Genomic DNA, 12,474 nt, shown 5'->3' with positions numbered 1-12,474 from the left:
CGGAATTTTTCCGTCTAGAATATTCCGTCTAGAATAAAACATTCTACACAGAAAATTTCGTCTAGAATAGTATCCTAAACGGTTCCTTTATTTTTTTTAATTTTTTTTTAAATAACCAGGTATTCTAGATGGAAATTTCCGTCTAGAATAGTATCCTAGACGGAAATTTTCGTCTAGAATACGTGCCCATTTAAAATTAAAAAATACCCCATCAAAACCCCAGCCGCTCTTCTTCCCCCCCAAAATTGAAATTTTCAGGAGCCTCCCCCAAATCCTCAACTCCAAACTTCTACTCCTCCCTGTGAAATTGCTGCCTTTAGCCATGGCGCCAATTTGAACGGAGGTGTAGTTCAACGCGCAGAGGAAATCGAGGTAGTCGGTGGAGGTGAGATCGTAGACGAGCCCTGGATCGAGGGCCTTCAGGGGGTCAACGTGCCCCGCTCCGTAATCGAACAGAGTTGCAGGCTTGCCCGTGGCGATGTCGAGGAGCTCCCTTCCGCCGGCGTAGGTGCGTACGTGGTGGTCATGAGGGCGCGACTGATCGATGCCAGCGTAGGTGACGCTTTCAGCAGCGCGGCGAGGCCGCTCACGTGCGAGCACGACATCGATTGAGTGACCGCTCTTTCTCTCACCCCCCCCCCCCCCCCCCCCCCCCCTTCTCTCTCTCTCACTCTTTGTCTGCTGGTATTTTTTCTAAAGAGAGAAAGAGGGGAGGGAGGAGAAGATAAAGAGCGTGAGAGAGGAGAAGAGGGAAGAGAGGAGACAAATTTGAAAAGAAAATAAAGAAAAAAATTAACCAAATCCCACCCTCTTCTTCCTCCTCCTGTTCTTCTCTTTCATCTGTTTAATTTTGAGCTATTTGGGCCTATTTTCTTATCAAAAATTTTTATTTTAATTCAAAAAAATGGAAGAAGGAAAGAAATCGTCGACGATGTCTGACGTTGGCGCTTGGGCGATGAACGTCGTGAGCTCCGTCGGGATTATAATGGCCAACAAGCATGTTCCCCTTTGGGAGCTCCTCTGGTTCTCGATTGTGGCCAATACGTCCATTGCCGGGATGAACTTGAGCCTTATGCTCAACTCTGTCGGGTTTTATCAGGTTTTGATTGATTGGAGGAGGTTTTAACTTTGACAATTTTGTAATTTATATGTTTAGATTTTCTTGATGCAATCAAAGATTTATTATTTTTGATAATGTAGATCTCAAAGTTGAGCATGATTCCTGTGGTTTGTGTGATGGAGTGGATCCTTCATAGCAAGCATTACTCGAGAGAGGTGAAGATGGCCGTGGTGGTGGTGGTGTGTGATGGAGTGGATCCTTCATAGCAAGCATTACTCGAGAGAGGTGAAGATGGCCGTGGTGGTGGTGGTTCTTGGTGTTGGTGTTTGTACTGTGACAGATGTCAAAGTTAATGCCAAGGGTTTCTTGTGTGCATGTATAGCAGTGTTGTCGACATTCTTGCAACATATTGTGAGTAATCAATGTCCCTTTTGAATATCATCATGTGTTTTTTAGCTAATTTGTGTTGTTTGAGTTCATCTTGGGCGCATTCCTTTTTTAAAGGAATTACAATTGTTTCTGTTTAGTTTCTTTTGGTGTGATAGAATGTGAATTTTGCTTGGCTTTGCGTGGACCATTTAGTCGGGGTTACGCTTGACATTTGAGTGTGCAATCATTCCCTGAAATCTTTAGTTGGGTATTCATTTTGTATATACAAACCGATGTAGTCGAATAGAAGAATTTTGGTTTTGTTTTCCGTCTATTGTATATCCTCTATCTATGGTTTTAATTTTTGTTTCCCATGTTTCGCAGGTGTTTATCTGTTAACAGAAGTGTTGGTCATTGGAGAATTTAGGTGAGCTTTGTTGTTGTGTATTTTGGATCTCAATGCATTAGTGTGCATTCATGTGTTTTGATGGTGTTCTACTTTTTATTGATTGGTTCTTTTACATGGGGATATTATAAAATTGTCCATGAAAATATGTATCATTTTGGAAATATAATATAATCTTTCACTAAATTATGGCTTCAGTTTGTATTATCTTTTATGTGCATCATGATAATTCAAAACATGCTTGGGTTGGGTTTCTGTGATGCTACTAAAATGAAGTCACTAGTAGAAATACACATATGAAAATATGATTTTATATACAATATATACGAGTAAATACAAAGCATGGTTAAAGTTGAAGAATTGCAATCCTGTAAGCGACCTCTAGCATCTAAAATATACAAAAAATTTGCATCAAAGATTGAATTTAACTTTTTTATTATGTGTGATTTTTCCCCAAATATTTATATCCAAAATTTATATCAAAGGCTGCAAGTTTTGAGTATTCTAAGGTAAGATGGATAACTTGCTTTTCATGATTCTTACCTGACCTCTCAATTGGAAACATTTAACGTGGTTAATTTTTGTGATGAAGAATAACCAATTCGCCCAATTTATTGAAGAAGATAGCTAGGCTAGTTATTAATACCTTGATCCGAAAGAAAGATTTAAACTTGGGAGTTGTGATGATTTCTTTCTTTATAATGTGAAACAAGGCTCAGAAGGAAATGGCGTCTATTAGTTCATGGGGAGAACTCAAAGCATGCATCTATAGAAGCTGAGGTGAAAAAGTATGAAGTGAGAAACTTGTTCAACTCATTATGAACCATGCAATTGATATTTCACATTTGATCTTAATACTTACCATGCTTGTCCCTGGGGCTAAAATTATTCCTGCATACACACATTTTGAGATTAAGTACCTCATCGCACGCTCTTTGAATATTAATTGTTTTGGGTACAGGAACTCTTCATTTTACTATCCTTAGTGGAACACTATTCCTCAAATTGTTTCCTGCTGGATTCATCTACTAATTGATTTAGATAATAGCTTGTACTAAGAAATATGATACTCTACTTCGATAACTCCTTGCCTTATGCATAATCGTTCTTCATTTTGCAGCATTCCTGACTATTATGAGGCATTCTGGAAGGAGTTGGATGGTGTCAAGCAAATCTGGAAGAACAGAAAGCAAATCTGGAAGAACAGAAAGGAACTCAAATAGATTATTAATCATGTATCGATGAATTACATTCTTTCCTAGAAGTGTCATAGCCATTGTAAATAATTTATGTAAACGTTTGTAAATAATTTATGTATCTCTCTACTATTTTGGTGAATGTATTATTTGAATATAATTGGATTTGATATTGGAATTAATTAGATTGTGTTGGATATGAATATAATTTTTTTTTTGTTCAATATTGTGTACATACACTCAAAGTAGATTCTGCAAAAAAAAACTGTAGCATAGTATCCTAGACGGAAATTCTATCTAGGATGCTTAAATTCCGTCTAGAATACTTTTTAAAAATAAAAAAAATAAAAAAATTTAAAAATCAAATTCCGTCTAGAATAAGATTTCTAGACGGAAATTCCGTCTAGAATAATCCGTCTAGGATGTATTCTAGACGGTTTTTAATTCCGTCTAAAATATTCTGTCTAGGATGTATTCTAGACGGAATTTCCGTCTAGAATACTACATACTAGACGGAAATAAACTAGACGCGTATTCTAGACGGAATTCCTTCTAGAATACGCATCCTAGACGGAATTTTGGGTATCCTAGACGGAATTTTCCGTCTAGGATGCCTCAAATTTTAGCAGTGTATCCTATCAAAATTTGATGTGTTGATATCTAATCCTATCTTCACCTAAGAAATATAGTCAAAAAAAAAAATTATTAACAAATTCCAACCGTCACACCTCTCATTTCTAATCCTTTTGTTAAAGAATCGTTATCAAATTAAAACTATTCATAACTTGAAAGTTCTATTAATCAAAACATTATTTGATATAAATAGGTTATTCAAAATTAAAAATTTATCAACTACTACTTTCAAAATCCAAAAATTACAAACAAACCACTGAAAATAAAAAAAATACAAACTATGCTTAGGATTCAAAAATTACCAATAAAACTATAAAAATATAAAAATTACAAATAGTGCCATAAAATTCAAAAAATATAAACTAATAATCCATAAATTACAAATAATTCCTAAAAATTTGAAAATTTTTGAATAATCCTCTAAATAGTTTACAAATTACAAATAGATCTTTGAAGTTTTACAAACGAACCCCTAAAAGTTTTACAACCAATCCCTTGATAGTTTCACAAAATACAAATATCACCTTGAAAATCTTACAAATAGTCGTTAAAAAATTTAAAATTAGCCTCACGAAATCTGCAAAAATAACTAACATTATGCTAATAATTTTGAAATATTACAAACAACTCCCTAAAAAATTTATAAACAAACCACCTAAATTTTTTTTAAAAAATTACAAACTCCTTATGATAAATCTGTATATTACAAATAGCGCATGGTATTTGCAAGCAACCCCTTAAGTTTCAAAAATTATAAATAAATCCTAGAGAAATTCGAGAACTACAAACAACACCATAAATTTAGAAAATTATAAATACCACCTTTAAAATTCATTAATTTTAAACAATCCCTAAAAATCTAAACAATCCTTTTAAAAGTTTAAAAATTACATGTAGCCCTGCGAAGGTATACAATTAACCCCTAAATATTTTACAACCAACACGTTGAAAGTTTTTTAAATAACAAATACTCTTCAAAAGTTTACAAATAGGCATTTAAAAATTTTATAGCTAGCCTCATGAAAGTTGATAATGCAACAAACACTATGCTAAAATTTTCAAAATATTATAAAGTCCTTAAAAATTTTGCAAAAAACGCTTGAAAGTTTCTAAAAAACACAAACACCTCCAAAGAATTCACAAATAATCCTTTAAAAGTTTTGTAACTTATAAATAATCCCACAAAAGTTTTACAAAATAGCCTCATGAAGACTTTACAACCACCCCCTTGAAAGTTTTTAAAAATACAAACACCCTCAAAATTTTACAAACAACACCTCAACAAATTCTATAATTATGAGTGACCCTCAAATTTAACATATTATATTATAATATTATAATATATCATTGGTGTAGGTAATGATCATGGGAAGTCTTATGGTTTTAATACTAGGGGATGATGGAACCTCCTACTATCTATTTTTTGGATTAGAGGAAAGTAATCTCATTCGTGTTTCAATCGCAAGTGGACTTAATATGGAAATTGCTCGAGATCTCGAGACATTAAAATCCCAGACCTTTTTTAGTTTTTAAAGTCATTAATTACTTTTTTTAGATTTGTAAAGGAGATTGATGGTTAACTTATCTAATTTTAAATTTCAAACTTGAGATTGTAATCTATCTAAGAAAAACCCTATCATTCAAACTATCTACTTTAGCTAATAAAAAAACTCTATTATCTTCTTCTCATACCATAACGAAAAGAGAAACTTATTGTCTCGTCCTTCATAAGCATTTAATGTGGATGATCGGTAAGTTATAGTCTACAAGGAAGTATAATTTAATCATCTCTATTATTACATCAAGGTGACTTAACATATTCGAATAGCGAATTAACAAACATATAAAAACTAAAGAAATCAAAATAATCCGTGTGAGCACGGGCTTAATACTTGTTTATGAGATACCTAAATAAAACTCATATTCATGATAAACAGGGGAGAAAAACCAAGAGGGGAAAAGGGTGTAGAGCGATCGGATCTGGATCACTATAACTAAAGATCCGACCCGTTTGCAACGTAGGGTTTTACTCCGCTCGTCGTCAGGACCCCAAAACCTCGCAGCTCTCTGCCCAAAAATCAAAACGAGAACCCTCATTTCCAATTCTCTCAAATCTCAGCAATGGCACCACCGCCGCGAGATCATTTCTCCGATCGTCCTCCTCCGTCCGCAGCGCCGCTGCCAAGATCGCATCGAAGCCCAAACCCTCCCCCTCTTCATTTCGCCTCCCAAAACCCATCGCCGCTCCTCGAATCCTCAGGTACCTCAAAGTCCAAACTTTCGCGAATAAAAAACTAAAAAAAAAGAACCCTCCTTTTTAATTTTTTTATTTTTTGTTGTTGAAATTTAGGTCTCCAGTTGAGATGAGCTTCTGCGTCGAATCGCTGCTCCCGATGCACAGCGTGACCGCCGCCGCGCTGATGACCTCCATGCTCTCCGTATCCCGAGGGGGTTACGGTTGGCTCATCGAAGGTGATTTCATCTCTTTGCTCAAGATTTAGGTTTAATTCTTTTGTGTTTATCTTGACTTTTTATTGTAATTCGAATTGTTTGTGGAATTGTACCTGGTTTAGCCTGTTCTTGAATAATTAGCATGATAAGTTCATATCGCCTACCATCAACGGTTTAAGTACTTTCAGGTTCTTAGCCATTTAATTATGCACTTAATAATATTTTTTTTTTTTTTGGTGCTATGAGTGATGTTTCATGAATGACTATCTCAAAATGAGTCGCCTATCGAAGGATTGGCCATGTAAGCTAGCCCAATGCTTTTTCTGTAGAGAACACTAAGCTACCTTGCTTGCACTTTGAGCCAGAACATAATCTAGTATAGGGCTCAGATGGAAAATTTTGTATGGGGAATTTCTTTCTAATTACATTAGGGAAGCGAATCACTTCGCTGCTGCTTATTTCTTGAGGTAAAAGATATTTAAGTGTAGGGATCAAAGTAGCAGATGCGAGTATGAAAATTTATATGAGGGAGGTCTACATTAGAGGTATCAGTCCATTTGGTAGCCATATTCTCTCTTTTTATGCACCCTTTCTCATTCTCTTCACCTGTCCTCAATACTCCTATTCCACTTTCTTGATGTGTTGTTAAAAGAGCGCATTTGCCTTTTTTCCCCCTTTTGTAGGACAAGATGATACTAGATGAAGACCCAGCCAGAAAAAAAAGGTGATTAACTTGAACCTATAACGTTTTCATATGTATGAATTGTTCCATCTGTAACTACAAGGACAATTGATTCACAGGAGGATGAAATCTTTATATACATGAAAAATTGAAGGGGGTGGAAACCAAGTATATTCAATTTGAATGTTGGGGCTTGGTACTAAATGGTGAATGTAGTGAAGTTGTTTTGAAAATTTTCTCTTTTTCCAAAATTTTTCTCTTTTTCCACATTCTTGTGTTTTCTTCGCATATAATTTAATGTTCGGACTTTGAAGTTGCATCGACTCCTCATAGCCATATTGTAACAATCTAACCAAATTATTTATTGACACAACTGATTTTAGATTCATAAACCACTTGTTAGGGACATTAGCTGATTCGTCCTATCTTACCGTTCTATTTCTTAGCTAGTCAACTTTTGGCAGAAAATATTGTAGACCAAACTTTGTAAAATTTGAGATGATTCAAAGAACCTGAGATTTGTACATAGATATGCATTTGTCTAGGACATGAACTAAAATAATTGTATCCTAACAACCCCCAACCCAGCATGAGAAATGTGGGCCTAAACTAAATAGGTCAAAGTGAACGCAGCTAAGTATTTACATTCAGTTTTCACAGCGCAAGTTCAAGATTAATTGAACAGTCATGCTTTTATTGGCGGTTTCAGACCACCCCATAGACTATTATTTTTGACATAATTCATATATCAGGAAAAGCTCTTGTATGTATTTGAATATTTAAACATATCAATAAAATTTCTTGTATGTATTTGAAAATTTAATTACTTTTTAGACTGGTTTAACTTCTAATTTATATTCTCAAATAAATATTGGAACAAAGACCTAACCTTCTTAATGAGAGCCAAAATGACCTCCAATCCATCTTAGGCCCGAACTTGACTCATCTATAATTGGTCAGAATGTCATAGCTTACAATAGTGCACAGATGTTCTTCGCAATAAGTAGGCACTTGACTGAGTTCATGTCTCCTTTCCATTCTAATCCAGTTTAGTTTTATCAAAAATCCTGCTATACGACATGTGTCATTGTCCGCTTTTAGAGACTACATTTTCCATTATTTGATATGGTTGTGTCTGTAGTAATGTCTTTGTTGTGAATTGACACTAGCTGTTGGCCTTTTTGGCCTCCAATATGTACCTTAATAACTCCAATCATGTGTCTGGAGCAATAACTGGAGCACAAGTCCTGTCTTAAATTATCTTTGGCATTCAGGATACTTGTTGTTGTGAGGAACGTGGGTTTTCTTATCCATGTAATTGTTCTAGATGCTTTCACATAATGGTTTAAGAATAATTGAGATTGTGTCCCACCTTTATGTTGTGTCCCTTCAGTTGCTGATTGAACATTATGATTCTTTGGATTCACCACCACATCGTGTATGTCTAATATGCTGATATTTCATTCGACCAGCTGGAAACGATGATGTGTGACCAAGTAAATGTAGTCTAGCAAAACATTTAAGATATTCGAGCAGTTTTAATCAGGCCCCCTCCAAATTCCTAGGTTGCTGAGGTTTCAAGGGAAATTTACTGGAAAATAATGATTTTGTTGGTCACAGAATGATCGATTCAGATGTTATTTTGGGCTTTTCCTGATCATCTGTAGCACCTACTATCTTAATTTATGTAATGTTTTCACTACAGTATGGTCTTCAACTGCTGTTTACTGTTTGCAGTCTGTGTAATTGGGTTTACATAAGAAGCTGAAATTCTATGTTCCATGTGTTCACATAATGTCTAATATGTTATAGTTTGCATCTTTAGTTAACCATCTTCATAGGATGTTCTTCTTTCAATTGGTGTTTTTGGTAAAAAATTTGTACGTGCTTTACTATTTCCATTTAGCGACATGTTGACTGGCAATAATCTGGTGTTTGCATATACCTTAAGTGACTAATGATTGTGCAAGTTGTTTTATTACTTGGAGACATTGGCTTATATCATCAAATCTATAGTCACTGGGGATGGTTATATAGACGTTTATCTTACTTCTATAATCTGTGAGTTAGGTCATCAACCTGATCTTACATATTTAGGTGGCACTTAGCTCTGCCGTTCTAATCTCTTTTCTTTCTTTTTCTACCATAGGAACAATTTTCACTATTCCTAGTAGGTTATCTAGAGTGAGTGTGATTGTCTATCACATATTGTATTTTTCTTTAAAGTCCTGACCTGCTATATTCTTGATCAGTTACCCTAGGAATCATTAGTTATGACGATTGTTGCAGATATGCATATTTTTCTTATTACATATATTTAGCAGTTATTTGTCTAGTTTAAACATAAACCTATTTCCTGAAGAAAGCTAGCTTGAACACATGCCGTTAGGAAGTTAACTTCCACAGAAAGCACTCATGTTTCATTAATGAACTTAAATTGAATTATCATGCCCCTAATAGTTATTTAAGTCAAAGTACTGATGTGCATTGTATTTAATCAGCTGGCAATGATGACGTATGAAGAATATCAAAGTGGATTCAAGCAAAAATTTTGTTTGCAAAACTCCTCATTTGGAATAAACCAGTATTTATCCTATCCTATGTGCTGTACTTCCTATGAATATAAATTTCTTTTTTTTTGGTTGTTACTTTCCTGGACTCGTTCTGACTTTTCTAAGCGAATGTACAAGGAATTAGGATTCTGGAATCTGTGATCTTATTATCCAGTCTGAGTCTGCAGTTGTTTTCTCTAGTAATGATATTTTTTCTTTGTTATCCTGGATGTGATTGTTGTTGCAACCATCATAGACGCCCTTTCTTTTTCTTTCTTTTGCTTTTTTTTTCTTTTTTTCTTTCCAAATGTGCTACTTTTGGAAAGGGAGGGATGGAGAGAATGGATGTATGATCAACATCTTTTGAAGTCCTCACAGCCTACCAAATGCTCTTCTTTCGACTCAATTTCTCTACCTTCTGCTCCATACTTTGGTTGTGACTGAGATTAGGTTAGAATATGTATATATCTCTAGGCCTGTCCATAGATTCTTGGCACAGGATGTTTCCCTCAGGCTTAGTAGTTATCTAGTATTAGCTTCCAACTGCAGATTTAACAACTTGTGTCCTGCTATCATATGGCAGGGTTGATAGTAAAGCACTTGCACTTCTGTCTTTCATTCTCTTAGTGGTTCTTAAGTGGCCATTTAGCGAGTCCATCTTAAAACCCTTGTGGATTCTATTTTGCACCTGACCAACTCAATCGTTGCCGTTTCTGACCGTTAAATTATTTTTCTTTGATTTTCTGTCACTGTTTTTTACTTTGCTCTCAGGCACCAGCATACTCATAATACTGAAATCTTGTCGTTCCGTTGGGAGTCAAATTGCATGCACTCTAAATTGACATATAGTCTGAAGTGATTATTAGCCAAGTGTGATGTTATAGTTAAAGAAGATTCTAGCTTTAGCCAAGTGATTATCTAAAGGCACATTCAGCATGAGCTGCCATATAATATCTTGTTCTATAAGAATTTTTCCCTTTCATGTGTGAACCTTCAAAGTTTTCCTTGAAAGAGAGTGCTTAGCTCTTTCAGGATTGCCTATGTCTGATTCCTGATTCTGGATTTGTAGGGAGCTGAAGAAATTAGCGGACAACGTATATGTAACCACATCGAGATATTATTCAAGCTTCAGTCTTTATTATTTCAATAAGATCTTTGTAACCTCCAGATTAGTTTCTGACTGTTTTTTCTGCTCATGAATCGCTTGGAATATATTTAAGCTTCTTTGATTCTTTCTCTGTTTGCTTAGGTCTGTGATTTTCCATCACCAAGAGCATTGGAGAGGGGGCTTTTCGTTAATCTTTCATTCGCCTTTTCAATTTTGTCACGTGACCAAAAAAACAGATGGTTAATATTTGCTTAGATGCAAGTTTGTGAGACGCTCATATTATATGCTTGGAGGCTTAAGACTCTTTGTGTTCTTGCATTGTAGATGGATGAGTATTTGATTCGTTGGGAGGACTTCAACCGTGGTTATATCTGTGGATTTCTCATAACTGTAACTCTCCACCTCGGAGAAAGTGGTTTTAGTTTCGGATCATCTGAAATGCCAGAAATTCTTTGAGCAAGACGATGGATTTACGTTATCTATTCTCTTTGAATCTAGATACACCCTCTTAAAACCTTAGGTAGTTTAGAGATATGTTATTACAAAATATTTTTCAAAAAATTAACTTACCTTCTTGAAAATCTTCATTGGTATAATCTTGTCAAAATGTTCTATCTTAAGCTGAAACAAACTAAATACAAGCAGAGGAGGTTCTGTTTAAAGAGACGTTTGGTATTATTGTTTTGGAGATGTTATAACAAAATACCGAAGATTTGGTGAGGATGTTAAAATGCGAAAGACTTGGAAATAATACTAAAATGTGAAGGGGGGAAATTCCGGAAAAGTTCGCTACTTTCTCCGGGACATTAAAAATTAATGGGAGGAGAAAGAATCCGTTCCGTTTATTTTGGTTAATATTGATGGATAGTTTTAAAGAGTGTGGGAGCCACTCTCGCTAATTGACCACAGTGCTGCTGCAGCCTTCTATGTCGCTAACAGAACAGAGTGGTTAATATTGCCATGCTCAATTTATATGCGTCACCCAAAAAAAAAAATCACTAAATCTAACATGTTGCTTATTTTTTTTTTTTTTTTTTTTTTTTCGCGTTTTGGTATTTGGCCCATATCTGCAAATATTCTTTGCCGCATCTTTAGTGCTAAAAATCCTTGGGGTGTACATGCAACAATGGACTAGGATTACTAAAATTTCTCCACTTTGATTTGGCTCGTGTTGACTCTTCCTATATCGACTGCAAGCACGAAAAGAACCTTTTCGGTAATGAAACTCATAAAAACATCATTGCGCAACAAGATGGGAGATGAATTGCTTGCTAATAACATGATACTTTATATTGAAAAAAGAAATTACTTCCAGCCTTGACACAGAATAAATGGCAGAGGAGTTAGATTCACGACATACTCGTAGACCACATTTATTTTTCGCCCAGGGCAAAACATAATCCTGGCTACGCCACTGCTCCCCAGTGAAATCAACCACTCAATCTAACATGTAACCTAGTCGAAGATGTATCATAAGAAATCGCATAATGAGAATATGCTGTCAATTATACGTATGTATACAGCAATTGAACGATATTTACATTTAAATAATTGTGATTGTTAACCTTAATCTTAATTTAGCATGGCGCTGTGGGTCAATTCACTGTTAATCACCAGGAACTTACAAAACTTGCTTTTTTTTTAAAAAAAAACCAACCAAAATCACATGAACACAATTTGCTGAAAGTAGGGAATGCAAATTTCTACGCGCTTCACCTCCTCAAATGGGAAAATCTAAATAATAAATGGAATTTACGACATGCAGTGAATCAAAACTGAGCATCATTAAGAAGTTCAATTTACGAAGAAAATACAAAGTGGGATTAAGGGCTTAGAAATTACCTTCGATCAATAGGGAGTTGAGAAGACAAGAGTAGAGTTTCCGCGAGATCAAATCTTTGAAGGAGCTGCTCAGCATAGGGTTTTGTTGATTCGAAGAAGCAAAGCAATAGTTTTTAAGCAACTCTTAAGCAAAAGATCGAGCATTGCAACACCAGTCAATCACGACAACACCAAG

The 12,474-nt window shown here is 35.2% G+C and overlaps 2 protein-coding genes across 3 annotated transcripts; both read left to right on the top strand.

The window, feature by feature from the left end:
- LOC109844067 (UDP-galactose transporter 2-like) lies at positions 643-3,173 on the top strand. Of its 2 annotated transcripts, XM_020413080.1 has the most exons (5): positions 643-1,099; positions 1,201-1,290; positions 1,361-1,471; positions 1,814-1,856; positions 2,956-3,173. In XM_020413080.1, the coding sequence occupies exons 1-4, from the start codon at positions 905-907 to the stop codon at positions 1,826-1,828; spliced, it is 411 nt and encodes a 136-aa protein (XP_020268669.1). In that variant the 5' UTR covers positions 643-904; the 3' UTR covers positions 1,829-1,856; positions 2,956-3,173. The 2 variants fall into 2 exon arrangements, with proteins under 2 accessions (XP_020268669.1, XP_020268670.1); XM_020413081.1 differs by lacking the exons at positions 643-1,099; positions 1,201-1,290 and adding an exon at positions 2,549-2,623 and having other exon boundaries at positions 1,428-1,471.
- On the top strand, positions 5,403-10,889 carry LOC109842060 (protein NUCLEAR FUSION DEFECTIVE 6, chloroplastic/mitochondrial-like). The gene is made up of 4 exons (XM_020410977.1): positions 5,403-5,415; positions 5,687-5,924; positions 6,015-6,136; positions 10,599-10,889. Exons 1-4 carry the CDS (start codon positions 5,403-5,405, stop codon positions 10,604-10,606), a joined length of 381 nt encoding a protein of 126 aa, XP_020266566.1. The 3' UTR covers positions 10,607-10,889.

This window comes from Asparagus officinalis, chromosome 5, assembly GCF_001876935.1.
Source record: "Asparagus officinalis chromosome 5, Aspof.V1, whole genome shotgun sequence".
Classification (NCBI taxonomy): Eukaryota; Viridiplantae; Streptophyta; class Magnoliopsida; order Asparagales; family Asparagaceae; genus Asparagus; species Asparagus officinalis.
Note: the sequence above shows the minus strand (reverse complement) of the source record. Positions and strands in the feature narration are given on the sequence as shown.